The sequence below is a fragment of the Motacilla alba genome, chromosome 4 (assembly GCF_015832195.1).
Source record: "Motacilla alba alba isolate MOTALB_02 chromosome 4, Motacilla_alba_V1.0_pri, whole genome shotgun sequence".
NCBI lineage: Eukaryota > Metazoa > Chordata > Aves > Passeriformes > Motacillidae > Motacilla > Motacilla alba.
The window spans coordinates 70462304-70489958 of record NC_052019.1 but is presented as its reverse complement, the minus strand read 5'-3'; the positions used below and the strand labels follow the sequence as shown (position 1 = coordinate 70489958).

At 41.1% G+C, this 27655-nt stretch overlaps 1 protein-coding gene across 2 annotated transcripts in view; it reads left to right on the top strand.

Moving 5' to 3' along the window:
- Positions 1-27655, top strand: part of ANK2 (ankyrin 2) — a 277263-nt gene that overhangs the window by 29246 nt on the left and 220362 nt on the right. The window contains exon 2 of one of the 2 annotated variants that reach the window (XM_038134950.1): positions 13132-13190. The exons of the other annotated variant lie outside the window; for it this stretch is intronic. Within the exon in view, the coding sequence (XP_037990878.1) occupies positions 13170-13190 (21 nt within the window). The 5' untranslated portion in view covers positions 13132-13169. The remainder of the gene's footprint in view (positions 1-13131; positions 13191-27655) is intronic. 2 annotated transcript variants of the gene reach the window in all.

Sequence of the window (27655 nt, the reverse complement as noted above, 5' to 3'; positions counted from 1 at the left end):
TGGTGTTCTGGTGACCTTCCCTTTTGAGGAAATGAAGGCGAGAAAAGCTGAATATAATAGGGAATGATACAGTGGTATCAGTCCATCTTCTGAGATTGTCCCTGGTCTGAGTGACAGGCAGTAATTGATGTGCTCTCCTTGCTCTGTCACCTCAGCTTATCTTCATTCTAATTATTGCCACCTGCCTGCTCTGACTGAGCACTTGGTGTGGGTGTTGGGATGGCTCCTGAAGGCTGGGCGGGCTTCTCTCATGAAATACCCTGCCACGGATGAGAAGGATATGCAGAATTCTAAGTTACTATGGAATATCTGAGCTCTGCAGTGTAAGTCAATATATGGATGTGCTGCGAACTATTTAGGGCATAATTATTGAAAATGTGTTTTTGATCATAATACTGGGGTCACTTTGGCAGAGAATGCTAAAATGAAAACTTAAAGAACCTGGGAAATATTACAGTTCTGGTCTTCAGGGACAAGAGCAAAGATCTAATTGAAAGAAATTTAAAAATGTTTCTGCTAGAAATTAGAATTACTTTGGTAAAACTGAGTCTCCTCTGATTGAATTGCTGCCTGGATTTGATTATTGATGTAATTAGTGCCCAACACAAGCAGTACCGAATAGAAGGCGAGTGTGAAACTGTCACATTTTTTGTTTCTTTGTTTTTGTTGGTTGATTTTAGTTCAAAACCAAAACACTGTAACACAGTATTGGAGTTTACATGTGGTAAACAGAATTTGCTTTTGTTACTTGAATTACTGGCAAATAACAGTAATTTCTTACGTTTTCACAGCATCATCTGCTGTTAATTTACATCCTGATATTTCACGCCCGTGTTCATTTAATGCTAATGAGCACGTTGGTAATGATGGCTGTGGCACAGCATATTCAAGTGCTTTATTCTAACCGCAGTGTTCAGTTTCTGAAACGAATCATAGTTTTTTGTGCTCAGTTCCACCCCTCTATTTGGGTGCTTGTCATTTGCCTTTTTACCCATATTAGGACTACAAAATATAAGAATATCCTTAATATAGGCAACTTTTTAGCCTTTCCTGAGAACAAAGAAAAGCAAGCTATCAGTGTTCTGCATTAGCTAAAAGATTTTAGCTCCTGTTTTGATATTTCTTCAGGCACCACTCAAGTCTGGAATTCCTCCCACCTGATGCAAAGCTTTGGCTACTGCCTGACAAAATCTTTTGAAGGGGCAAAATGTTTGCAAGGCATTTTGTAAATTAATACCTTGGTTTCTATATATGCTAAGCTGCTGTTACAGCTTTAATTTTTTTTTTTTAAATGTAACTTCTGTTTTCAAGTGTCTGTTCTCTGGCCCGCTGTACACCTGGCTGCTAAAACTATAAATATTTACAACCTTCTGTGGCAATAGGAAAAGTTGTTTTAAATCGAGTATAAAAACAGGTGGATTTTTTCAATATTCAGGGCTGTTTGTGTGTAAACAACCAAGGCTGACTGCACTGATTGTTTCAACATCAGGGAAAGTGCTTGCACCTGCCTTGCCTTTACTGCCTCAGCTGTTTGTGGTTCCAAATTCCTTAAGTCAGTCTGACCCACCACAGTGCTCTTCCTCTGTTGCATCTCCAGCAGCTTTAAAAGGCCTCTCAAGAAACCAAAAAGGCAGAAAAATGGGAAGCTGAAAGGCAAGACAGGTATTATGCAGAAATGAGGCTGCTGGTTTAAAATAGGTTGGTGGTCCTATGTTTGGGGAGCTTTTGTGGTCAATTTTAACATCTTAAAATACTCACTTGTGCTGTGAGAATTCTCTTTGTTGTGCATTACAGGTAATGTGTTTTCAATTAATTAGTCCCAACCTACTACTCTTAACTGGGAGAATCCTTCATAGAGGAGGGAAATATTCCTAATTGCTCAAAAGGTGGAGACATGCAGTTCCAGCTCATGTAAATGGGAGCTGTGTGGGCTCCCTAATCTCTTAAGTAGCTTTGAAAAAAACTCGTCCTCGATGTTTTTATTTCTCTGTTGTAGCCAGTGTTTATAGTCTGCTTTGAGCAAGATAAAAAATTCCTTTTCACTCTACCGAGAGCATATCTGAGAGTGTAGAATTGCCATTTTGAATTAACAGAAACATTATGAAAGTATTCTCTATTCTTTTTAAAATTAGCATGAAATATTCATCTCAACTGTCAATAAATATTAAAAGGTGATGTGAAATTTTCATGCATGCTAAAGGGTAAAATTAATTAAAACATTGTAAGGACTAAAACATTGCAGTGAATGGAAGAGTTGTATTAACATCTGTTAATTTCAGACTGGGTACTTGGTTGAATTTAGTGAAAAATGCAGGAAAACGGGGGGAGGGGGGGCGGGGGGAGAGAGAGAGAGAGAGGGAGACTTCCTATTAACCCTTTGATTTCTGTAACCTGGGATTGGGACATTGGTTTAAGATGCAGGAGACCCAGAATTGCTGATTTCCTGGGATAGAATGGAAACTCTTTGTGGTCATTCTGTCAGGACTCTCTTCTTGAATTATAATTCCTGTTTTGGTACCTTGTGTCCTCAGAAGGACACACAAATACTTGTGATCTTTGCATGTATTAAGATTATCCCATATGTTGTGTGCTTTTATTGCCTGCTGCAATCAGTCACATTTTGGTCCTCAGAATGAGGGAGGTGCTCAGGACTTGGGAATGAAACTCCTCTAAGATTTCTGAGTATCAGGAGTTATTAAACAAAGAGCAACTGTTCATTTTAAATTAAAATTAATATCATGTTTAAGAAAACAAGGAACGTAAAGAGATGTCTGATAAGACAGACATACAGTCATTCTTGGGTTTTTTTAGATTGGAGAAAGATGAGATGTGATTATTTGGGTGGGTTTTTGTGCCAATACAGATCAGAAATTAAATTTCTGAAACACTATGGAAAGCAGCTGTACTTCAAAATCCCAGTTGTTTCCACAGTACTGAAAAAAGTACATAAGCAGAACTGAAGAATAAATATTGGGGAAATGGGGAATGTGTTGTAGAGGAATATCCTCCATTCTTGTTTTTTTTAAAGCTGCTCTGAAATTATGTGTTCTCAGTTGTATTTTTGTCTGCAGTGCTAATGTTAGTGTAAGAGGAGATTCTTTTAGATTTCTTCTGCACGGGTACTTGAAAGATTTTGGAAGTGTGAAGCAAATGGTGGATTTTTGGGAAGGGGGGAGTGGAAAATAAACACTGAATACAAGTGAGTTTGAAGGTGTGTATGCCTTGGTAAAGTTGGTTGGTGCAGCTGGTGATTTAGGTGGAACTGCTCCTGGTTTCTGTTTTTCAAAGGAAATAAGACATGGCAGCTTTATTCCTTGTGGGGTTTATTTGGCATTGTGCTGTTGATACTTCCTGGCCTCCTTTGCTCCTTGCTTGCCATCTTTTCTTTCAGTCTCCCCTCACATCACTTTCTGCTGAGATTCCCCAGGGTCTGGCCCTGGGATTCAGAAGCCCTCTCTGAAGAGGCTTCTGAAATTCTACAAAACCTGACCCGATTGCAAATATTTATATTAGGGACAGGAGGAAAAGAAAATGCTTCCTATATGCAAAGGAGAGATGTGGTTGCAGTTGTAAGTACCTTACTGAGCATAGTCCTGCTCTCATGGATTCTCCCATCCCATGTCCAGTCCACGTCTTGCCTGGAAGGTGTTGAGAGGGGGAGCCTGCTGCATTTTTGGGTATTGATGCCAATTTACTGGAGCATCTGGAGGAAATTCAGCTTTCAGCTTCAGTTCTTCTTTCCATTAGGCTGGCTACTATTGTCTTGTAGAAAAAACCCCCACACTCTCAGAAACTTAAAAGGCCATTAATAATGTAAGATCTTGATAAAATTTTATAGAGTCCAAAGAGGCTTACAAATGAGTATTTTTTAGTACTGTAGCAGAAGGGAAGTCTACTGTTCAAATACCGGTTCAGGCAACCGAGCCATGAAACCTAATCTCAGTTGAAGTGATTTTTATTAATATTCTGCATGTTATGTAAAAATTTGCAGTGCTAATTTTATTGACTAGTTGTTAGTTCTAGGTCTTAATATTCAGATAAAACCTAACATTTAACGTAGAGAAACATCAGGGCAAGCCAACAGAGAAACTATGTTTAAATCTCTGTTAAAATGTGCATTATTATTGTTATTGCAAGGGTAAAAATAAATGGGAAATTTGGCTGGTTTTCAGTCTGAAACCTTGAAATAAATCAGTATTATGATCATTGTACTTTGGTGAGCATCTCAAACGCGCGTTGTGGTTGATATGCTCTGCTCATTACTGTAGAATGCTGCTCGATGCAAACTGCACAGCCAGGAGCAGAGGGGCAGGAGGGGCTGCCTCTGCCGACAGGACAGCGTTTGTTGAGCAGTGCTGAGAGGCTTCACCCGCTTGGCTTCGGCAGATTTCCAGCGGCAGCAGGATCACACCCTCAGGCCTGTGCTGCCGAGCCTCTGACTCACCTGCTGCACAGCTGAAACCGGAGATGTGCTGCTGCACGGCCTCAAGCACAGCAGGTGTTTTGCCTTGCATGCAAGTAAAGCCTGGATGTAGTGTCACATGGGAATACAGGCATCTGTTTTCAACTTTTTTGAAGATAGTTTTAAATTATCAGCTCTTCAGTGGTTTTCTCTCTATCCAGGATACGGTAAATGACAAGGCATTTCTGAGGCAGTTCTGATATCTCTTCAAATTCAGTATGTCCAGCTGGAAATCGAGAATAAACATGTAAGAGTTGCTGAGCCTGTTGCATTATAAAATGTGAGCACTGTTTTGGTGGACCAGGTTTCAGAAGCAAGAGAGTCTGCAGGCATTGCAGATGCCTGAATACATATCAAGGCTTCATTCCAGATTTTTTACATATGTTTTCTGCAAGTCGCTTTTGAGGAGTTGCTTCAGGTGTTGTGTTGTGCCTTGAAGAGATGTCAGTAAAAAATGTGTACTAGGCAAGGCAGATATCTACTGAAATGAGTCAAGTCTTTAAAAATCTGTACCTTCACCAGCTCCTGTTGCTGCCTTATCTCCTGGATTAAGAATTAAATAACTCTAGATGGATATTGGTGCCTGTAGGTTGTAAATCTTAGCTTACATTTATAGCTGCTGTCCTGCTTGCAGCCTCAAGTAGGAAGTTGAAGGTTGTCTTTCTGAGTGGATCAAACTATCCCACCCCTCTCCTGACTCAGCAGAACTTGAGGGCCTGCTGCACTCTCAAAAGGCCCTGTTATGTCCCAGTGGCTCTCTAATTAGCGGAAAAAAGCAAGTGGGAAATTGCTTTAGCACAGTTGGAGTGAGTGTTTGGAACACTTCATGCGAGGCTGAGCTCCAATTCATGAATGTGCTGCGGGCAGCTCTCCCTATAGGAATGCCAGAGCCCAGGCTGTGCCATGCCACAGAGCCGGCTGTACCAGCACAGCCTCCATGAAACGCAGGCGCCTCTTCCCCTGACCTCTGGCAGCTGCTCAGTCAGACCACGGGCACATTAAAGCTGCCCCTTTAAAATAATGCAAGGGAGTATCAAGGCAGCATGGTCAGTGTTCACTCTCTGGGTATCTCAGAGTGCTTTGTTTCCTGCTCTCGCTGGTGCAGAGGGAAAGCACCAGCATCCTCTTTGCAGGGCTTCATGATGAGACCTTACTAGGGTGCTGTACATTGGCCAAGCCCCCAAGGTGAGGCTGCTGTTTTTTCACTCGCTGCTGGGGGTTGGAAATGCTGCAAGCCTCTGAGTTCGTTTTTGCATCTGTGGCTTCATTCTGTTTCTTCTGAGCTTGCGTTACCTGTGTAAATCTTCTGGAAAGGCTTGGTGATCCAAAAGGATACAAGGAATACAAAATATTATCTGGGTGGCTATGTAAAATGATCAAGACTTTCTTTTTATTAATGGTTTGTTTTTTGTAGGTTTTTATTTTAGTGTGACATTATCTAGGAGAGGTATGTGCTTTGTAAGACTATTTTGCCACTGCAGTTTGGGAACAGTCATCTGTGGTAAATAATTTTTTGCAGTTTGATTGCTGAATGTGAACAGATATTAAGTGATGCTCACTATTCTGGAAATGCAATAATAGGGATAGAGCACAGAAGGCACCATCCTCTGTGCTAGTGACATTTGAAAGAGTTACATGGAGATCCACTTTATGTTGTCAAAATTCTCACCACAGTGCTCTTGGCAGGCAGGAACATCCTGCTGGTCACTTAAGAACAGTTATTTTTTGGCTGAACTGCACTAAAAATCTTCTCTTGGGTTCGTTTTCTTCTCCTCTTGAGATTGCCCCTTGTGCATTCACAAAGATGCACTGCTGCTCCCCACACAGACTCCCAGAGAGACAAATCCAGCTTTTGTCCTGCGGAATTCTTTCAGCCTGGCACTGACAACGCTAGTGGCCTCATCTGATTAAATCTACTTCACTGCCGTGCAACATGACAAATGCTTTTGGTTCGAGTTGAGCGGTAAAGCTTTTGCAAACAGGAGAAACAGTTGTCAGCTGTCACTGTTGTGGGACCAAACGCACTTTGTGCTACAACAAGCAGACAAAAAAGCCTCTGAGCCGTACAGCAGATCAAATGGGAAACCCACTCAGGGTACATCCAGTTCTATTAAGACACGAGTGTGTTTTTATCAAGACTTGTTTAACAACACAGGGGAGAACATCTGTTAGCAATTGGTAATAAGGGGAAATACTGTCTTGTGCTCTCAAGAAAGCCTAGACAATGCAAAATTACAAGATGCTGTATCATTCGCAAGATGGGATATTTTGAATTTAATGTTTTGCTTACAAATGTAGCTTTTGACTTCATTTTTTGCAAAAAAGAAATTAAGTATCTTTAGAAGAGAAGCTGTATTGAGGAGCTTTGGAGAAAGCTTGTTTGGTGGCTCTGCTTCAGAAATAAGAGAGTGAGCTGAGGTTGAAAATGACACCTGGGTGTTTGGCATGGTCCTGGCTATTGAGTTTCTTGTGTTCTCTGAGTTTTTTTTATTCTACCACTGAGAAATTGGGATATTTCTGAGTGCACACTTGTAAAATTTTATTCCTTGTTTTCTTTGAATACATGAAAAAGGGAGTGTAATATACTAGCTCTTTGTTTTTCTTAAATGACTGTGTAGGAATACTTGGCTTTTGAATCAGAGTTTGTTTGGGACTCTTTAATCTGGAATATTACAGGTCAGCCTCAAAACAATGCCCAATTTATGCTTAATCTCAAACCCGATGGGCATCTTAGACTTCCTGCAGAAAGTGCCATGCTTAGTGCAGTGCATTCTGCCATTTCCTTTTGGGACTGTTCTTCTCTTAGTCACTGAATCAGTTTCTAATTAGATACAAGTAAAGTCTGACTGCTAATACAAGCCTCTGTTTTAAAACCAAGTCAAGCAGAAAATACTTTTCTCTGTGTGTTTTCTATCACAGTCCCCATTCAGATGTTTCGTGTCTGGAAGGTGGAGGGGGAGCAGCCCCATCTTTGAGTTGTGGCCACCAGTGTGAAGTTTGCTTCCAATTGCCATCGGTGCTTCTGCACTGCGGCCATCACCCTTTGCACCTCCCCAGACTGTGAGGGAGCTCTCCTTCATCAGGCTTTTTATGCTGACCAGGGAAATGTTCATCCAAAGGTTGCAAGTGGCTTGATCCTCAAACTGCTGTGTGGAGCCATCCTCAGGGATGTATTTTTATAACACGTTAATGGCTCAGTAACTGGTGAGAGGAATGAAAAGCTTAGGCCTGTCAGCTAAAGGGCACTACAAGTCCTCTTTGGTCCTTAATATAGTAAGGACATCTTAATGGCTGGCATTCCTTCTCAGCTTTGTGACTTTCCATTCAGTTTATTTTGTGCTACAGCTGTTCAAGAATTGTTAGAACTACCAGTTTTGGGGGAGGCATGTAACTGAGATAAAATAGCTGTTTCTGCTATCACTCCCTCTGCTTTGTGAGGTGCCATCCTTCCCTGCTCCCCTAAAATCTCTCATCATAGGCCAGGAAGGAACTTGCAAGTCTAGCAAGGCTCAGTAATGAAGACAAATTTCTTTCCCCCAAGCCACCTTTACAATCTGCTTTCTTTTAAAATAATGAGATCAGGATCTTAATTTTAATTAAGTAAAAGACTGTTAGCTAAAGCCTCTTGAACACGTAGCATGAAAAATAGGAAGGACGCCAAGGAGCTATGACGGCTGGGATAATTTCATCTTGCAAGTTGGTGCTCCAGCCGTGTGTCCTTCAGCTTAGTTTCCAGCCCATCTATTGACGTTGGAAGCAGCTTGGCGCCCGGTGAATGTCACGGTAAGCCGTGCTGTCACCCTGTCCCTTGTGGTACTGGAAGCACGGTCAGCAGAGGTCGCCTGTCCTGAGAGAGAGACAGTAATGAGATCTTCTTGGGTCACGGAGCAAGGAAGTGCTGAGGTGTCTCAGAAAATGTGTCAAAATTCATAAGTGCTGTAAACTACTTTATCAATAACTGGGAATCGAGTTAGCAGTCATTGCTGTTAGGAGTTGTTTCACATGCTCTCAGTGGAAGCAGTGGTGTATATTTACGGAGGACAAGTATCTAATTACTGGCCATTAATGAGTATCTGTAGACTCTAAACCTGCTCAGGGAAGTGAGGAACGTCAGATTGATCCATTGTTCCCTCAGTTCTTTGTCTCTCCTTTCTCTCTTGTTGAATATCACAGGCCCAATTCTGCACTCTGCATTGTAGGTAAAGAAAAGCTGTGTTGCTGGATCCAGCTACCTGTTGCTGGATCCTCTCTGGGTGGGATTTGTGTTCTGACCTGACAGCCAGCTGCTGCTTCCCCCTCAGCCTGGAAGCCAGCGCGTGGGAGGGTTCAGGGCTGCAGCAGGGTAGCATGGCAGATGCAGTTTTTTGCTACTGCTCATTTTTACTGCCCCATCTTCCATGACTGGGTGGCTTTGTGGAGCTCTTCCTTTGGCTGTATTTCCAGTACTTATGAGCTATCTCCCTTTCCCTAAAGGATTAAATAGATGACTTTGCTGCTAACGCCTAGATTGACTTTAGAGGTAGCTTGGATCCAGATATTAGTCTGGCACTTTAGTGCTTTTAAGAAGATTGCTGTAATGACAGTAAATGAAGCCAAATACAAAATACTGCATTATGGCTTTATGTAGGTAGTGTGCATATGTATAAAAAGGTATATTGAGTCACCAATCCACCCTCAAGATGTAATTGGCGTTTGCAAGACCACGAATTTGCTGTTCACATGGAACAGCTGCGAGAGCGCAGTGCATTTAAACTGTTCAAAACCTGTTAAAATCCCTTTAGTGGTCTTTAGGCTTAGGAGGAAGAGAGAATAAATTACTGTTTTGACAGAGTTGCTAGTCTTACAAATAGCCCTGATGGCTTCAGAGAGTTTGCAGAAGTGGGCTCTGAAATGTTAAAGCTCCGGTTAGGCGTGAGCAATTTTTGGGAGGATGTTTTAAACTGATAATCTTGAGATGCACTTTGGACTCAGAAAGCCTGTCACAGTGAAGGGGTCAGTGCTGTCAGTGCTTTAATGGCTGGGCACACTGGGATTGGCACTGTCCCTGCTGGTGCTGCATCTGTGACCGAGCTCTCGCTGCCGTCCAGGGAATGCGCACAAAGGCAGCTTTGTTCCCTTCTCCTTGACCCCAGGGAATCAGTGCACGGCTAGCGTGCCCAGACCGTTTGCTGCAGAAGATCAGAAGCTCACTGTGGAGCTCTTGAAGAGGAGGGTGCAGGGGCAGCTGGTTTGAAAGTGCCTGAGCACAAAAATACATTAATTTTGTTGAACATTTTAGGCAATGTATAATGGTCTCTGGATACAAATTGAGATTTATATTCCATGTTTACTGCTCTGTAGGGTTTAATATTTTACTTTTTATGTTAGAAGTGGTAACCAGGTGTGGATTTGAAGCATTGCAAATGCTAAAAACTGAGCTGTGCTCAGTTAAATCTGCCTGGCTATGGCTTTGTTTGCAAATACGAAGCAAAGGTTCTGTGAGGTAATGCACCCTACTTCTATGCATCTGATGCCAATAAGAGAAGTCCCCCATACAGCTCCACCAGGGACCATCCATTCAGTCTCTAAATAAAATGACTCTGTCTTCTGGTAGGCTGCTGTCCTGGCTTTCAGCTTGCTCTGTGTTAATGGCTTTTTGAAGTGATTTTTAAAGAGCAAACCACAGCGTTGGCTTCTTGCGTGAGGCACTCTAAGCAGATGCAAGAACCTGGCACGGGAATCAAAGAACGCAGTTATTTGGTGGATGTGGGATGAGCCAAAGCACTTATCGGGCATCAGTGGAAGCCAGCAGAACTTGACCAGTCCCTGCTGACTCTTGGAATGAGCGCTGCAAAGGCAAGGCAGCTTCTTCATCTAATTTGGGGGACACAGATCCTGAAGGAAGGAGATTTGTCAGCGTTTTGCAGAGCAGATGGCTGTATATTGATTTGGATGGAACTATTTTCATTTCAAGTCCTCTGCAGCAGCAGGAAAAATATGATTTCAGTCTCCTAGCTATATTTATGTCTGTAATTGGTAGGTAATACAATTCTGGTCAGAGTTTGCAGGATCATTTCTTTTGTTAGGCAGACGGGAGACAGCTTCATCCATTAGCGTTAATCCTATTTCACGGGAAGCTCACTGTTTAAATGTTAGACAGATTTGCTCCCTGACTGACAGTAACTATTGCATCTTTGTCCCCCTCTAAAACTGGAGGATAAGCAGGGATAAAGGTGGTGTTATGGCACCTGCTACTGGGTATTCTGGAAGGAATTGTTTGGGATGCCAAATGAAGTCTGAACAGCTTTTACTTTGTGGTTCCTGACTCTCTACAGCCTGAGATGCCTCAGGTAGCACAAAATGAAGGCTGTTATGTGGGAGAAATGGAATGGGATTCATTATCTGCCAATGAGTCACCTCATTTGAAGTCTGTCTGGTCATTGTTTTCACTGATAAAAGAGAAATGTACACGTCAGTTGAGTGGAAGGCTGTGATCCCATCTAGATTGGCAAAGGACAGCAGAAGGATGGGTGTTCCTGCTGGTTGATCTTAAGAACACCAAGGGGTGCTGGTCTTCATTTTGTCTTTTCTAAAAGCCCCAGGCGACTGGCTCTGTGTAACACTTGCCAAATGGCAAAGCACAAAGGTATTTTTCCTCAGAAATAAGCTTGAGCTGTAGCACTTGAAGTTTAACATGTACTTCTTGTGGGGGACTCTCCCAACTTTTTAAATTCCAAATCAGGCACTGAAAAAATGTCAGTCAAGTTTTGATGATAACTCAGAATTCCCTGTGGAAGGGGTATGTGGATAATCATTACAGACTACTGTAGGAAAACTAGCCATGGGAGTGCCTGTGATCAAGAGAATCAATTGGTTTTCTCTTTAGCCTTGAAAATTATGCTTCCCCTTAGAAGAGAAAGGGAGGAAAATGAACCCAACCTGACAGCTAGCATGACTCTTCAGATAATTCTAGTCAGATGGCAATTATACCTTGAGTTGTCATTTTAAGGACAACAATCTATAGTAGCACCTGCTAAACCCAGCTTAGTAACTCCTATTGCTAAAGCACAGTGGTGTTATGTATTCTGAAATGGGCTCATATCCTGGAGATCCCTGAACTGTAGCTGGCGCTTAGACTGCCCTTGAAAAAGGCTAAACGTGCATGTGCATGGGGACTAGAGGAGCAAAATGTGCTGCTTTGAAAGAGGAGGATAATAAGAGATCTGCCAGGTTGGGAAAAAAAAAAGAGGCATCACCGAGTAGGCTGACAGAAGGTGGAAGCAGCAGAACTTGTGCAGGAGAGATCTGAATTTGGCAGGGATTTAAAATTCAGTTTAAAGTAAAGTTAGTTGCATGCAGGCAGAGTGAATGTTGAGCCTGAACACTCTGTTCAGTGTGAGCACATTATGGGAATAAGTGATATTTCCATCTGAAATTCGTCAGAAAGCTTGGGCAAGCTTAATGCTGGAAAATAAGGGGTTTAAAGAAATTCAGCTGAGTTCTTTGCTGAATATGAAAGGTATTTAGTTGTTAAGGGTTTCACCTACATTTTTTATAAGTTTCAACTTGCATTGGTTAAGAAAACATCTAAAAACTGGCATATGGCAAAAGAGGTGGTATGGATGAAATGTGAGATGGTTTTGTTCTCTTTTAGGATATAGTTTTTGGTAGTTAAGGACCATATAAGTCTGTCATACCATTTATAGGATGTATTGTAAACTGTTAAAATTATCTGGAGTATGGAAAGGCAGTGATGACAAATGCAGTTCAGTCACAGAAGAGTGCTGGATGATGTGTGGGTGGGAGAAACAGGAGCTGAGGTTGGCTTGAGCTTGGCAGACCCTGACACGTGTGGTTGTAGCCCAGGCTCCCGTTGTGAGTTCCGGGGGAAGGCAGTGCCATCACCCAGGTTGGGGTGTGGATGCTCAAGGAGCCTGCAGGGTCCTGCTGCCAGGCTGAGCCAGAGGTTTTTCCATCTGGCTGCTCGACTCCTGGGCAAGAGCGTGGGGGTGAAAAGGAGGGGACAGGACCTCCAGCAAGTTCTGAACTCACACCTGCCTGTTTTTCAGGTTTGGAAAGATTTTACAGAACAGAGATGCAGTGTATAATGGTGTAAACCCCGTGTTTCTGTGGAAGTGAATGGTGAGCCTGCTGTGCCCATGCTCCCCTTGCTGTTCCCACCTGGAAGATGCACTTCTATTATGGTTTGGGGTATAGCACTGTCCAGGGTGTGCTGTCCTGTGCTCCGTCTGCCCAAAATATATTTTGCCAGTAGCTGCTGAGAAGTTGCACAAATGTTTGTACTGAAGGCCACATTGGGGTTCTTTTGCTGAATGTTTTATATTTCCATTACTGTGACTGCAATAAGGATTTTTTCCAGGGTAAATACACAGAATATGAAAATCTGGTTATTGAGGACATCAAGTAGCTTTTATTTAGAAATCATGTACGATGGGGGAAAAAAGCAATAATAAGAAAAAAACTCTCAAATTCAATTACTGAAGGCTTAGCTGAGGCAAAGTGGGAACATGTCATCTAAACTAATAAAACAACCAAAACCCATTATCTTAATTGTCTTACCTAAGTTATAACCACTGCAAATTTACTGGGGAGCAGTGGAGAGTAAGGTATATATTCATATACATCTGAGAACATGGAAAATTAATGTATTTTTCCTGGTTTTTTTTTAGGTAAGTAACCGAAGGGGACATGAAGAATTGACATTTAAATGGCCAGCATGTTGCAAAAGGTATTTCAATTTCGATTTGATAAGAAATATGCCAATAATTAATTTGAGTACATATTTTATGAGTATTTTCCTCTTTTTTTTTTCTCTTGCTCTATTGAGACTGTCTTGGCAGAGAAGTTAATGAACCTGGGTCCAGCTAATTGACTGAAATTATTTTACTTGCTGTAACAGTAGTAATAATAGGATGGTGATGATGAATGAAATATTTGTGTCGTTCTTGAAATCTCTTTTTGCACTTGTGATCACTGTAAAGTCTGCTTTACATACTGATTGTAAAGTGATAGATGCATTGCATCTGATTTCTGATGATCCCACTAAGTAACTGTGAGGAAGCTAAAGCTGGATTTGATCCCTAAACAGCTCCTTCCTTGGCAGCCAGATGGAGATGGAGGTATGTGAGGCCTTATCTTGCGTTGGGAAATAATGTCTGTGAATATGCTGTGAACAAAATGCTGGAGCTTCTGTGGGTGACGCCCACACAGAAGCATCAAAGAAAACCCAGCTCTATTTCATTTGCAGTGGCTCTCCTACTGATGATTTTTTCACATCGCTGATAATTGATTATAATTCTGTGGAATGTTTGTTATGTCGCTGTCTGTGAAATCCCTCAGGAGGGTGTAGGTTGATGGGAGAGCCATGGTTACAGAGAGCAATTCCTGTTAATTCCAATTAGGGATGGTAATGCAAAGCTGTTTGGAAGAAACCTCACGAAGGCTGGTTCAAGGAAAAGGATTCTGGCTTACAAAAATGTCAGTGTTTCCTAATTATTTCCATTAGAGTGAAAGTTATACTTAATCTTTTTGACAAAAGGGTGCCAAGAGGAAGATAGACCTATTGATTAGGAAATGTCTGGGGACAGAGGCAAGTTCTCATTTCAGTGAGGCAGAACGGAGATTTATCCCTGAATTTCCTGCTTCTGAAAAGATTATGGAGTCTAATGGATTGTTATCTGTTCTCCTTCCATCAATTTGGAGTTAAAACCCCAGACTATATTGGACACAAAAATTAAGTATTCTCTGACAAGATTTTTTGGCTTAAAAATTCTGATATTGCCTTCTACTGACTTTGCATAATTGGCTGCATGTAACTACTTTATCTTTCTCTGCTGTTTTTCCTGGTTTTCCTTTGTCCGCTCTGGGATTTCGTTGACAAAGAAATTTCATGGAGAAATTAAGGCTCACCTGAAGCTGATTTAGTGAACTGAGTTGGGGAATATTTCAGTTTAAGAACAAATATGTCCAACCGAAACTTTGGTTGCACTTAATTCTTCTGATTTGCATTTTAATTAAGAAGTATTTTCAAAGATGGGGTATAAACGTGTTGCAGCCAAGCAAAGAAAAGAAATCAGTTGGTTTCTTTCCTGAAGCTTGCTGCAGTTTTACTGTCTCACAGGTCTTTGTGAACAGAAGCACAGACATATCAATGTGTACAAGTTCTGCTTTTTATCACTGAATAAGTGCCTTTGTGGGAACTAAAAGGTCTTTTCTATTCCCCAGAGAGTTCCACAACATCATTTTAGCCTTTGAAAAGAGAAAGTTCTTGGCTAACATTGAAACAAAATGCTGCCGCTTGTGGCCACTCTAGAATTTTTTTTTTAAATTTGAGGAGCCAGGCATTTAAACAAACCTTCAGTTATGAAGGGGAAGCAAAATTTGCAGAAATTTGGGAATGAAGGAGATAGCCACAGTGCAGCACAGTCATTGCTTTCTGCACATGGCGTTCTGAGCACCAAGAACCCCTGGTTGCTTGGAACTGATAAAAATTTATATGAAATCAGCAGTAACTACTTGTGCACTAGTTTTATATAGCAAGCAACAGTATTAGATCTGGTGCAAGGCTTACTGAATGCCTCATGTATGTGCTGAGTGTAAAATGAATTCAAGTTGATCCTGGATACATTTATGTCCCATGAGCTACACTAGGATACATTGTGGGGAAACAGATATAATTGCATCAAAAGATGAAATTAGAGTGATTTGTTTCAGCCAATTGAGGTTATTACATTCGACATCTTATCAGGGCATTGAAACAGAACTAGAAGCTTTCTCTTGGAAGCATGTCGTGTCCTGTCTGTCTTAATGCCCATCAGTAGTTGCTGTAATTATGTACCTTCTATCAGAAGCCAGCAGAGACTCTGCTGCTGAGGAATAACAAAATCCCTTTATTTTTTTTATGGGCATTATAGTATTACGCCTGGGGAAGTTTTCAGAGGTCATCTCAGTAAACCAGGCGTTGCTCGGTGAGCTGCATCATCACCATCTCGAGCAATATTGATTCTTGAAGTATAGATTCATTTTTTTGTTTCTCTGTTTTCAGTTGGTACATTACATTTGTGTCTGTTGAGCCATATGTGCGAGTGTGAGCTGTCAATAAAGGACTTTACCATCCCGGTGTCATGTTGTCAGTTAATTCAGATAAATGCCAAACAACATGCTAAGGTCAGGGATTCACAAAGGTAGGTCAAAATCCTCTGAGCTTTCAGGTTCTCTAGGAATTTTGCCTTGCCTTTAACATCATGAGTTTCTAGCCTGCATGATCATGGAGGTACCAGTGGAAACATGGACCGTGTCCACACGGATTTCTCCAGAGGTAGGTGTTCTCTTTTTTCCAATATACCAAGGACTTGACAATCAAACCTCTGTGTGCATTTATCTGTTTTTATATCCCAGATGAAAATGTGTTTATTTCCCTTTGGTGGGTAACAAGGTGGCCAGTGCTGTGCTATTCAGCAGGGAAATCCTGCCATGTCTTTTATTCTTCAAGCTTTTGATGAAAGACACTTGTGCATTCTTGGCACCTGGTCTCCCCAGCCCTCTATGGAGCTGGGCAGCGGGACAGGCGTCATCCATTCTTTCCGTTTTTGTCTCTGGCTTGGCTCTAAACAGCCACTTTTTTTTTTTTTAAAGTGGTGATCCTGAACTGGAGCAACTGCACAGCCCCTGATAAAATGCTGATGGGAGCAGTAATTTTTCCTGGGAAAACATCGGTGACTGGGTGGGGGGGGGTTTAACATCCAACTTCACCAGAGAACTTGCTGTGAGTCTCTTAATTTCATTCCCATGTCTTTTTAATGCTGGAGAACCAAAAAACTCGGTGAATAGTAACTGGCTGGCAAGATCAGATAGATCTGCTGACTGGGAGGTGTTTGTTGTGTCTTATGATTTAAGTTGCGTGTTTGCTGTGTCTTTTTGGTTTTTGAAATACCTGACACATTTTGTGGCTTGCCGATATACGACCCATATTGATGGCAGTAAGCATCTAAAAAGTAATTTGATTTTTGTAAGCGCTTGTATTCATGATCATCAGGTAGTGGTGACATGTAGGTACAGAAGTCATCCAAAGAAAGGAAACTTGTTTTTCCACACCTTGAGGAGTTGATCTGAGCCTGAGTTGTTGTTTAACCCAAGCTGATTCTGAGTCATTGGCTGTTTGCTTGTGCCTCTACGCTCTGGTAGTGGCATTTTTCTTTAGGTAACTTCTTTGTCATAGTAATGAAAAAGGCTGTAAGTGGAGGACGTGTGTGCTTCTGTTCAGATTTTTTTTCCGGTGAGCAATGGAAATTTTAGAATTGTTAGAAGGCTCTTGTGCTGCACCTTTATGATATTTTCCTGCTTTAAAAAAATGGATGCGGTACTAAAAGGTTTTTTCTTTGTGTACATTAAAAGTGAAACTGCATCTTTGACATAAGTGTGAGAAATGGTTGTACATGCAGACATACTTTTACGTTCTCTCTAGAAATATAATAATTTAATATTGTGGCTCTTGTCTGCCTGTTTTGGATTTTCTAAGGAACAGTTATCTACATCTGGAAAAAAAAGCAGGATTGCATTTCACATTAACTGGTGTTTTTGTTGGCAGCCTAAAGGGACATGAAAATTTAAATGGGCACAATGAATAAATTACCCTTTGACTTTAGGCTGTTCCTTCAAAACAAGAGTAGAATGGTGTGTGGTACGTTTGTACTGCTTTTTGCCTTTCTGTATTTCTTTGTAAGGGGCTCATTTTCTCCAGGATGATTTAATCCATCATGATCTCCCCTGTACTACAAAAACCAAGGAAAAGCTTTATTTTTATGTAACCAAAATGAGCACAGAGAAGTCAGGATTATTTTCTTTTCGTCTTCTTGAGGTCTGTGAGTACAAAATGGGAGAAATTCCAGAGTGTCTATGAAGACTTGAAGGTATTTCAGGTTTGCCATTGATTTTCACATGGAATGAGTTCAGATGCTGGGACAATTAGCAGCTGAGCTGAATCCAGCTGAGGACAGCCTCTGCCCCAGCAGAAATGGAAGCTAATGGGCCGTGAAGGCAGGCAGGATAATTCCAGTGTCCAGGCCAGTCTGCAGCTAGAGTGCCACCAGAAGGAGCGGGAGGCGCTGGCCAAGGGCTGAATGCCGCTCACTCGCAGGGTGACTCAGAACTCTCTGCTCTACGGGATTGTGTAGCCATGCTTGAAAACTGCTTCCACTTTAATGCCTGGGAAGGAAATGAGTGTGGAAAGCAGCTCTTGCTTGGAGCAGTCACGGTTTAAGAAGCAGATTGTATGTGGCTCTTTGGTGGCTTGTTCTCTTCTGTTTTGGATTTTTTCCATTTCTTTTTCTCTGGGCGTAAGAATAGAAGGAAGAAGCCACTTTAAATAGGCTAAAATCTCCCAATGTGACTTTTCTTTGTTTAAAAAAGAGCCCAGAGTCTAAAATTTGAGGGAGCGTCTCCTGTGGTCCTGAGCTTTTCCACAGCTTATTTTCCAGACAAAAAGTAAAACCTGACATGTGAAGCATTGACTGCAAAGAGCAACAGGTTGGCTGCCAAATTTTTTTTGATCTATATTAGCTTTTCTGCCAAAATCTTATTTGTTTTCTTTTACCGCAAGCATGGCAGACAAAAGGACATTGTTTTTCCAGTGAGAGAATGGATAGTTTTTATCAGCCAGACAAATTTCTTACATTCTGTTTATAAACATTTGCTGAGAAAATACTTCATTCTGACACAGCTTGTGCAGTTTCTTTGCTGTGCCAGAAGAGATGGAAACGTAAGCCTGGCCACTTTGCAGAGCTGCTTTTAAAGATACTCTCCTTGTTTTAATGTTTCAGACAATCTCAGATAAGACATAAATGCAGAATATTGTTGCTTTTGCTTTTCTCCATCTGTGTTCCAGTGCTGTTTCTGGCACAGGTAGAGGTTGAAGATGGGCCAAGGTACACATCCTTGCCAGGCTTTCAGACAGCACCGAAGGTTTGGGAGTGTCGAATGTCATCCTTTTGAGCTTGTGCCTGCTTCTAAGTGTGTTTGTGTACGGCAGAATTTTCACTCTTAAGTCTTTAAGTGCCTCTTAAAAATGTACATCTAATCTTGTGGCAGTCTGAGTGTTTCATGCATGCTCTCCCTGAAGATTAGTTTCATTGGCTCTGTTTCAGGAGTCAATGGGAAATCCATTGGAAGTGAGATTTCTGTTGAATACAAGTGTTGATGGTAGAAAGTTTTCCACAGACACCGTTGAGGGCAAATGAGGTCAGTCTCATCACTCTTTTTGCTGTAATGGATAGGCCTGGGTTTTTTTTCCCTCCTAAAGTATCAGTGGCATGTACTTAATACATCTGTTCTCATAAATCATTTGCTTCCTTAGGTTTTTCTACAATGGCATGAAATAATAATTTAAAAAATTATAATACCCCCAATTTTTCATCTATTAAAAGTGAACCAAAATCTTCCCTCCACATCCTAGGTTAGGATTGCAAAGCTTTTCATGAACTGTCCAGCTAAGCCTTCTGTGTATTCCCCCACCAATTCCATTGTCCAGATTTCTCTGGGAAGGAGGAAAAGGGCTGGTGTGTATTGTGTATATTTAAAAAACACTGTCAACCTGCTCTGTAGTTTTCACAGCCACCAATGTCTGTAACATCTCTGGTGCAAAGGCTGCATCCTGTAGAGGTGGGACCCCAAAGGTAGAGCAAGTGATTTTGATTTCCTTTCTGTGCTTGAGCCTTTCAGCTGAAGAAGCTGGTGAAAGTTGGGCTGCTTCGCTGCCTGCTCTTGTTTTGATCAGGCTGTAGCATCACAGCAGTTTGTCTCATGAATTTGTAGCCAGGAGAACAAATTATGATCTGCTGTAATGGTAATTATGTTAACTAAAATGGTCATAAAATGATAGGGAGGAAGCTGCACGTATCAAAGCTGTGCAATCAGTATTCTCCCCAAACATTTCTCATGAAAAGAAAATACCAGAGTGTGTGCGTGTATGTATAAGTATATATGCATGGGAGTGGGTGTAGAGTGTGTATGTTAAATAAAACAAAGTCCATATTCATGATTTGAGATTAGCAAATGGTAATGAACTTAAAAATTCTCTGAGGGGAGTCAGCTGATGTAGCTGAGTTAAAAACTCAAGGCCCTTGGATAAAACCCTGCCAGGGTAGGTAATAGACACTTTGTGCTCCATTTAGCTTTTTTCCTTAGACATGAACATATTTTAGATGGGAATTTGGTACAGACTCTAAAGAGTCAGTTTGCAGTTGGTTGTAGAAGAGATTTTTAAGCAAATGCAAATAATGGATTGAAATCAGAACTGCTCAGCAGGGCCTTTGGAATGCTGTGAAGCTGAGGTTGGTGGTTATGGAGTTGCAGAGAGCCTTCAGCTGCACCTACTGACTGGAGGAATTGCTTGGGGGTGAATGTGAGGCAACGTGCGGTGGAAGGGGCTGCTGGGATCCACATTTAAGAACTGTTAAGGAAAGCAGTTCATGGTTTCTGGACTGATCCACTAGTCTTCCAAAAGTTAAAATGGAGTAGCAGCTGGAAAACCTGAATTTTGCTTGAGAATTTGAAAAATACTGAAGCAAAAGAGTGATGTGGGATCCTCTATAAATAAAATTCAAGGTTGGACACATGTTCTAAAATGTATCAAAAGCAGAACAGAGATGTCCCAAGGAAGGCATGTACTGTCCAGCAGAACACAGGGGGTGTTTGCAGGGGAGGGTGAAGAAGAAGGGATCCTCCTGTTGAGGAAAAGGTTATTAAGCTTTGTTTACACCCCCTGTTAGGAAGGTTAGCTGGGAGCTGCCACTCGCTCTGTATCTTCTCATAATTCTACACCAGTTTTTCTGGCTGAGGATTGAGCTCTAGGTTGGCCAAAAATTATGTAACACTTAATTCTCAATCTTCTTTCTATTTTGTCAAATGCTGTTTTAAAGATTACTTTGGTGATAGTATTGAAACCAAAAATATGCCATTAATTAGTGACCTGTTGCCTGCTTTGTTCCTCAGCCAGGCTGCAAACCTGCAATGAAATACACTTTGTCTGGACATTCAGAGCCAAGCCACATTTGTCATCCATCAAAGCTGCATTTTATGAGCAGACCTGAGGCCCTGTTTCTCAGTGTTTTCTCCTCCACAATATCCACAGCCTGGTTCTTGGGGAAGAACAGGAACCGGGCAAGCGTATCTGATACTTCCCTGAAATAATCTCCTGGCCTCCACTGGTTTTGGCTCAGGATTTCCTGAGCTGGAAATTGTCTCTGTGATTTAATAACCCTCAGTGTTTTCTTCTTTCACAAATTTGTCGCTCCTTGAGCCGAGGTAACTCCTTCCCCCAGGGAAAGTCCTGCCACTGGGCTGGGACACACTAAGTCTGCTCTCCCAGAATGTAGGATGTGTTCTTAGGTTCAGGGAGAGGAGATGCAAGGCTTAAAGAGGAAATAGTCATATTACAGATTATGAATCGTTATTGCTACAGTTGAAATATTATTTTGAATACGGCCATATGGTCAAGAACAAACCCAAAACATTTTCAGAAGAGAATACCGTGTACCAAAGACAGGAATCCTTATCCAAACGACGAGGCATTTGTGTCTTGGCAGTGCTTGACTGTTTGTCTTGTCAGTTCTCTTGCTCTCCTAAGTATGGCTTTATTTATAAAATATTAGCTTTCCAAAGGAAGCCATCAGGAAATGAATAACTGTAGTCACAGCTGGGTTTAAAAAGGGAGGATAAAATAGAAAGCTCCATCCATTTTGTGTGCTGAGTGATGCAGGACTTTTGTGAAGAAGCTGCTATTGAGTTCATAACACAAGAAATTAATGTACTTGTTTTTTTGGTTTTTTTTTTTTTGGCATTACATGTTGTTTCTATCTTTCCTTTCAAATGTTGCTGATTTTTTTTTTTAATTTTTATTTTTTGGGTACCTTCTTTTTTTTAAAGTAACTTTGTTAAAGTATAAGAACTTAGACAATCCATAAAAAATGGGGGATTTGGCCTTTTTCCATGGAGTCAGCTCCCTTTGGGTGGGTCCCTGGTGAGGCAGGGCTGCTCAGCAGAATATCCCACCTTATCTCCCTCCTCACAGTATGTTCAGGAGCACCAGGATACATCTGCCTTTTAAGATGCTGCAACATTCCATGTAAGCTGTGGTTATAGAGGCCTGTGACTTGTTCAGTTTTGGATGAATTCTCTTGGGCATAGCACAAAACTTGTTTATATGGCAGCCAGATTTTTAAGGTTGTGCTCCAAAGCATGAATATTCTACAGGTTTTCAGTGAAAGGGTGATGAGAATTTTCTTAAAATAAGCTGTTCTGCACATGCAGTTTTTTTATAGGCCTAGACTGTCAGCCTGAGATAGATGCCAAGCACTGGGAGGGTTTTAAATTTGGTATAATAAGCAGCACCATGCCTGATACTGTAAATCACTGGACAGTCTGCAAGTGTTGCTCTCTGCCCCACAGCAGTATCTGCTGTTGGTGTAAGAATTTATTTCTGGTTTGTCCAGTCCCTAGTCAGGGACTTTGAAGAAAATATTGTGCTCTTCTTTAAACAATTTTTACTTTAATTGCCAGTGGGTGGAATTATGAAAGTGCAGAGAGCTGAATTGATGTTTGAGTAATTTAGCACATCATAGTATTCTGTTGCTATTAAAATACTGCCAAAAGGCATCTGCATATTAACAGGAATTGAATTTGAGTCATAAATGACAGTACCTTTGTATTTTATTTAGATATTCAGATGTTTGTTTAAGTACCACAGTGATTCTTCCATCTCTTACTATCCCGTTAAAACTCATGCTATCCATCTTTGGGATATTCTCTCAAAGCTGAGCTGCTGTCTCCTAACATGTATATCAGTTATGGGTTTTTTTTTTGTTACATCACTGGGATAGAATCAGCTTGAAAATTCTGTTTTCCCAAGGTTTGGGGGGTGTGTGGTTGATGGTTGTTAAGCTCATTTTTGATTGTGTGACTGTTTTCATGACCTGGCAGTTACTTATATTAAGAGGTGTGGACACAAAGAATTGAGAAAAACAGTAGTTAGGAGATATGAATTTTTATTTTTTCTTAAACGAAGTGTCCTTTGTACCTTTCTTTAAACAAAATGAAAAAGCTTAATTAGTTTGTGCTGTTTAATGTACTTTATACTTGCCAACCACCAAAGAACAAACTATCTTATTCATCGTTTCCCTCAACTGAAGTCCCATATTAATGTAGTTCTAGTGTGTAAGAAGCAGTTAAGGCCCAAAGCATGCCCAAATTCCAGTTTCCAGGGGAGCAGGGTTATTTATATAGGACTGAAGGGCAGCATTTCTGTGACAAAGGCCAGTGTTGTGGAATGAAGGTTAAATGGGAATGATGGTCCCCTGCCAGCCTGCTGGAGAGTGGGGACCGTGTACTCTCGTCACTAATCCAGGGGACAAGCCAGGGCAAGAAATAGCATTGAAATAATTTTCTTTATCTGTGAACCAGTCAGGAAGCTGTAGCTGGGACAGCAGTGAAGCCAAGTTATTTAAAACCACTGATAATTAAGACATTTTAAGTATTGGTTGCTCCATTATGCAGCTTACCCTTTAATGTTGTTTTGAAAGGATATCCAATGAGTAAGTAACAGTTTGTCTCCTGTGTTACACTTGAGTTGCTTCTTTTTGCTCAGTAATAAAAAATGATTAGTATTTAAGCAATGTAGACTCTTAAATTCAGAAAGTGTCTACTAATTTTTTATTAATTGCTGATGAGGGGATCATTGTACCATGATTTTTTTTTTTAATTCCTTAATCTCAGTGGAGGAAGAGTGTTGATCAGACGATTTCTGTGCTAAAAACCTCTGAAATTATAGCTGCTGAGAGAGATTTCTTTACTGTTTTGGCAGAATATGTGAGTACCTTACTGTGGCGTTTCTGTATATTCATTTTCCCTCTACTGCTTGTTCTGTGAGTGTCATCATGGCATTTAAATGGTCAGTTGATAAAATCTTTAAATCAAGATTGCTCTCAGGTACACGAGGCAGCTGCACGTGATGCACTGGAAAGTTAAATCATTTGAACAGTTACTTAGCACAGCCAGGAATAATAATTATTATATATTATTATATATAGAAATATAAATATTATGAACATAACCAAATAGTTTCTAGTCGACATGGTTCTGGGGGCTTTAATTTTGTGTGGTTTATTGGGGCAGATGGGAGCCATTTCAAGCCCTGAAGGGCTGGGGGTGATGTCCAGCTGTGGGCAGCATCTTGGGCAGGTACTGCTGCCTGCTGGGCTCAAGCAGGGAAAGGCAGGGCAGGAAAAAATCCATTGGACTGCCATGGTCATGCTAAGAAATGTCTTTATTTCAAGAGATTTGAAACCAGAAAATCTTTGCAGAGCTTGAAAATAATAATAATAATGCCAAGTTGGACTTAAGAAAAATTGCTTTCTGTGGTGCATGATGATCAGTCTTTGATTGTCATGCTAAATGTGGCAAGTTGGGGATATTGCACTTGTGACACCAGTAAAATTTTTCCCCCCTCATTCTTTAGTCCTGTTTTATTTGTCTCCATCAGAAATGTGGGGGAATAAGTCCAATGCTATTTGCCTTAAAATCTCTTGTCAAGGCAAGTGTGCCTGCTTCGCCTCCCTTTGGCCGAAAGAGGGAGGTCTCTGCCTTCCTCAATGCCTCCTACATGCTTAGAATGGAAAAGAGCATTTCAGACAAGCCTTATGCATTTCGGCAATCTCTACAAACCTGTGTGGAATGGCGCTTTCTGACTGAAGCTTAAAGGCTTAACTACCAACTTGAGATGAGCCAGATTTCTCTGTGGTTACCTGGTTAATGGTGAAGTGCTAAACCAAAGTATTGTTAATCTTGGAAGGAGAAGGAGGAAGTTTTCCATACACTTTCCACCAGTGCTCAGGAGATGATTTTATTAAGAAATGAAGGGGAATGTTACTGTATAAAATGACACTTTTCCACTCTAGCTTTAAGATAAGTGGTTATAATTTAGCTTTTCAGCTGGAGGAGGTACATAGGTTTGTAATAACTTTTTTTATGGACATGCTCCACAACCCCCCTGTTCCCTGTAATTTTCTGATAGATGCAGGGAGCCACGTAGGCAGCACACTGAAGTGCTTATATGAAAGTCTTGTAATTATGTCATCTACCTGAGGAGAAATGTAGACTTTGTACATGTGCTTTTACCCAGGGGTGATGCAGCTGTAAGAAATCCCACGGATATCATGTTGGGTTTTCAGTGGAGGTGCACAGCTCACACACAGGGTGTGTGTTGTGGTGAGAGTGAGCATTAATTGGGAATCAAGGGTATATGGATTTAGAGCAAATAAAAATATAAAGGAAATCAAGTGTATATGGGTTTGGATCTGGCGCTCTATTGCCACCTTCTGCTCACCCATCTTCCCACCGTGCTCGTGATGCTGTTACGTGTTGCACCGGGGAACTTGCATTAGGGATGACATTTGATTTTACAGAGTTTGAGGGAAGCTGTGCCAAAGGGAAATGACAGTTCCTCTTCTGGATTCTTGAATGCAAAGCCCTGTTTAGATAAGGCAAGGAAAATATCTTCCATAGCAAAATGAATGATAGTTTTCATCAGTTTGAAAACTAAGACGTAGGCTTTTTCTCTGGCACAGGGCAACCCAGTCTGATTTCCATTACCTTAAGAGCTCACAAATCACAAACTGAAGCATCAATATTTGCTTACTGCATTGTGAATTGCAGAATCTGAGAGTAATTTTAGCCTTTGGATGCTTTAATAGGGAATAGAAGCAATTGTAGAAGCAGAATTGATTACTTAAAGTGCATTGATTTGTTCTGAAGATTTCTACTTGGTGGTCTCTGGAAGTGTTCCCTGAATGTTTGCCCTTTTGGCATTTATGACTTATTCTGTGGCCTAAACACTGACTTTACCTCCTGCTATTCCATTAGAATCTCAGGGAGAGAGAAGTAGAAAATATCAGCTCCCTTGTGATGCCACTGGTAAAGCTCTGTCCTTTTTAAAATGCTGGAAATAATGTGCTGTTTAAATGACAGCTGAAAGGAATATTCATTCTCTGGTAAAATTCAGGATAGAGAGCGAGCAGAGGAAACTTGATTCTGTTCCTAACAGGTAATTTTAGCCAGGAGAATTGGATAGGAAGAGAATCAGCCTTGAAACTTGCCAGATTGAGATCCACAGGAGGAAGCAGGTGTATCATTAAACACCTGTTTCTTCTTCTTCCCCTCTTTCTTAGAAGCCACAAATAGGAGATTCATTTTGTCTGCTCAATACCTGTCTGCAGTTTGTGAGGATAAAGAATTTGAAGTCAGAGTTGTGGGAGAAATAAGTCCAGCCAGCTATCAGGAAGTATGTGATATAGGGGAGAATGGCAGGTCCCCAAATGCGTCATATTTTACCTGTGTTTATAAATAGTGCAAAATAACACAATCACAGATTATGTGATTACACATCCAGTTGTTTGGGTTATTGTGTTAGCTTTCAAACTATGACACAAGCATTTTTTTTCAGGAGTTCCTGCTTTGGTTTTCATTGCTTTCTTGCTTGGAAAATTTAAGTTTGGCATTTCTTGGATGTCAACTTCTATTGCTTTATTTTAATTTATAGTTCACCAGATAACAGTCTCATCAGCATCTGGTCTGTAATTTGAAATGATCTTCTCAAGGCTTAAGAATTGCAAATTGGGTTGAGACTAGTGCAAAATAACTGGGAGATCACAATGTGTCATATCAATTTTTGTCAAAATCTGTATTTTAGTCCCATTTAAAGAAAAAATCTGTTGTTTTCCAGCATAGTATCAATAAATGTATTTAAAAATTTGATCTGACTTGCAACTATTCTTCAGTAAGTGGTTGTTTCAGGGTGTAATGATATCTTGACATTTAGTCAAGCTTTGACATTTTCTGTTAGAGCATATTAAACCTTCCTTCGTGCAGGTGCATTTCAATAGACCAGAGCATGACAGTCAGAGGGTCACCTTTGCTTCTGATGTAATGTCTGCCTTTTAGGCAAGAAAATAGCAGGATCCTCCTTGGGCTCTGTCAGATGCTTCCATGGACTGGAACTCCCTAATGCCCTGTTACTTTTTGGTTTTTGTGTAACGCTAGGCTCTAGTGGATGCAGTGCAGTTCCCCAGAAACAGGAGAGTTTGTTAGTCATTGTCTGCTTGATGTATTGTGGTGATTTCTGTGGGCGCATTTGTGTCGAGTTGTTTCATCCAAGTTGTCAGAAAACTGGATTGAGGCCTCCTGTCTTTGATTGTCTGCTTGGGCACTTCCACAAGGCATTTCTGAGTGATTCTGGAGAGCTTCCTTGTGATTATCAAGGCAGAACAAATGGGGATTTCAAGTTGCAGATTCTTTTTGAATCATACGAAAAAGGCCAAACCTATATAAAATGAAATTCTACTAACTGCTTGGGGAAGAAGTTTTTGTGTAGGAAGTAGAGGAGATAGGAGAAGTACTGATGAGCTTTGATGCCTGTTTCCAGGAACCTGAGTGTCAGCTGATACATATAAAATTGGCATGTTGCTTGTCTGTCTCAATGTGTGGGACATTCTTTTGTGTTGAATTTGCTGTACAGATGCACAGAACTGGATTCAACTGTTTTGCATCCATAAGGAGCTGGTGGGGATAGTTTTTTCCCTCTTTATCTCTTAGAGGCTGGATCTCAGCAGCAATTTTGTGCATGGACAAATCAAAGGTCAGATGAGGGCATGGTCTGGTTTTGCCAAAGAAGTGTCTGTGATGTGCAGAACAGGATGGTTGCTTCTGGTGGGAACTGGAGTGAGGAGTTGGCTGCTCAGTGTCCTGGTGTTTAACCCTGAGGAGTCAGGATCTAAAAGAAACATGCGTGTGGTTGGGTGACAACTGCTGAGCCTCTTCGGGAAAGCAATATGAAGGAAAAAGCAGAGAAGTAGAGGATTTAGTAAGTTCAGGGGCTGAACTTCCCTAGAACTTTTGACTGAGTGTCTTAATCCAGTTGTTTTTCAGATTGCCAGGGTTAAAATTGAAGAAGGATGTTCAAAAGGCCTGCTAAGATTAACTTAATCACTGTTGATGTTCAGATAGGTTTAAACTGCATGGAAGCTTGCCTGGAGCTCTGTGTGTAGCTCTGCCTTCCCTCTGGTTTCCTTCAGGGCACTCTCTACCCCGAGCACTGTGGCAGCAGTACTCACGTGTGTTAGTTCCTGTGCTGGTTTACACTGGATGATG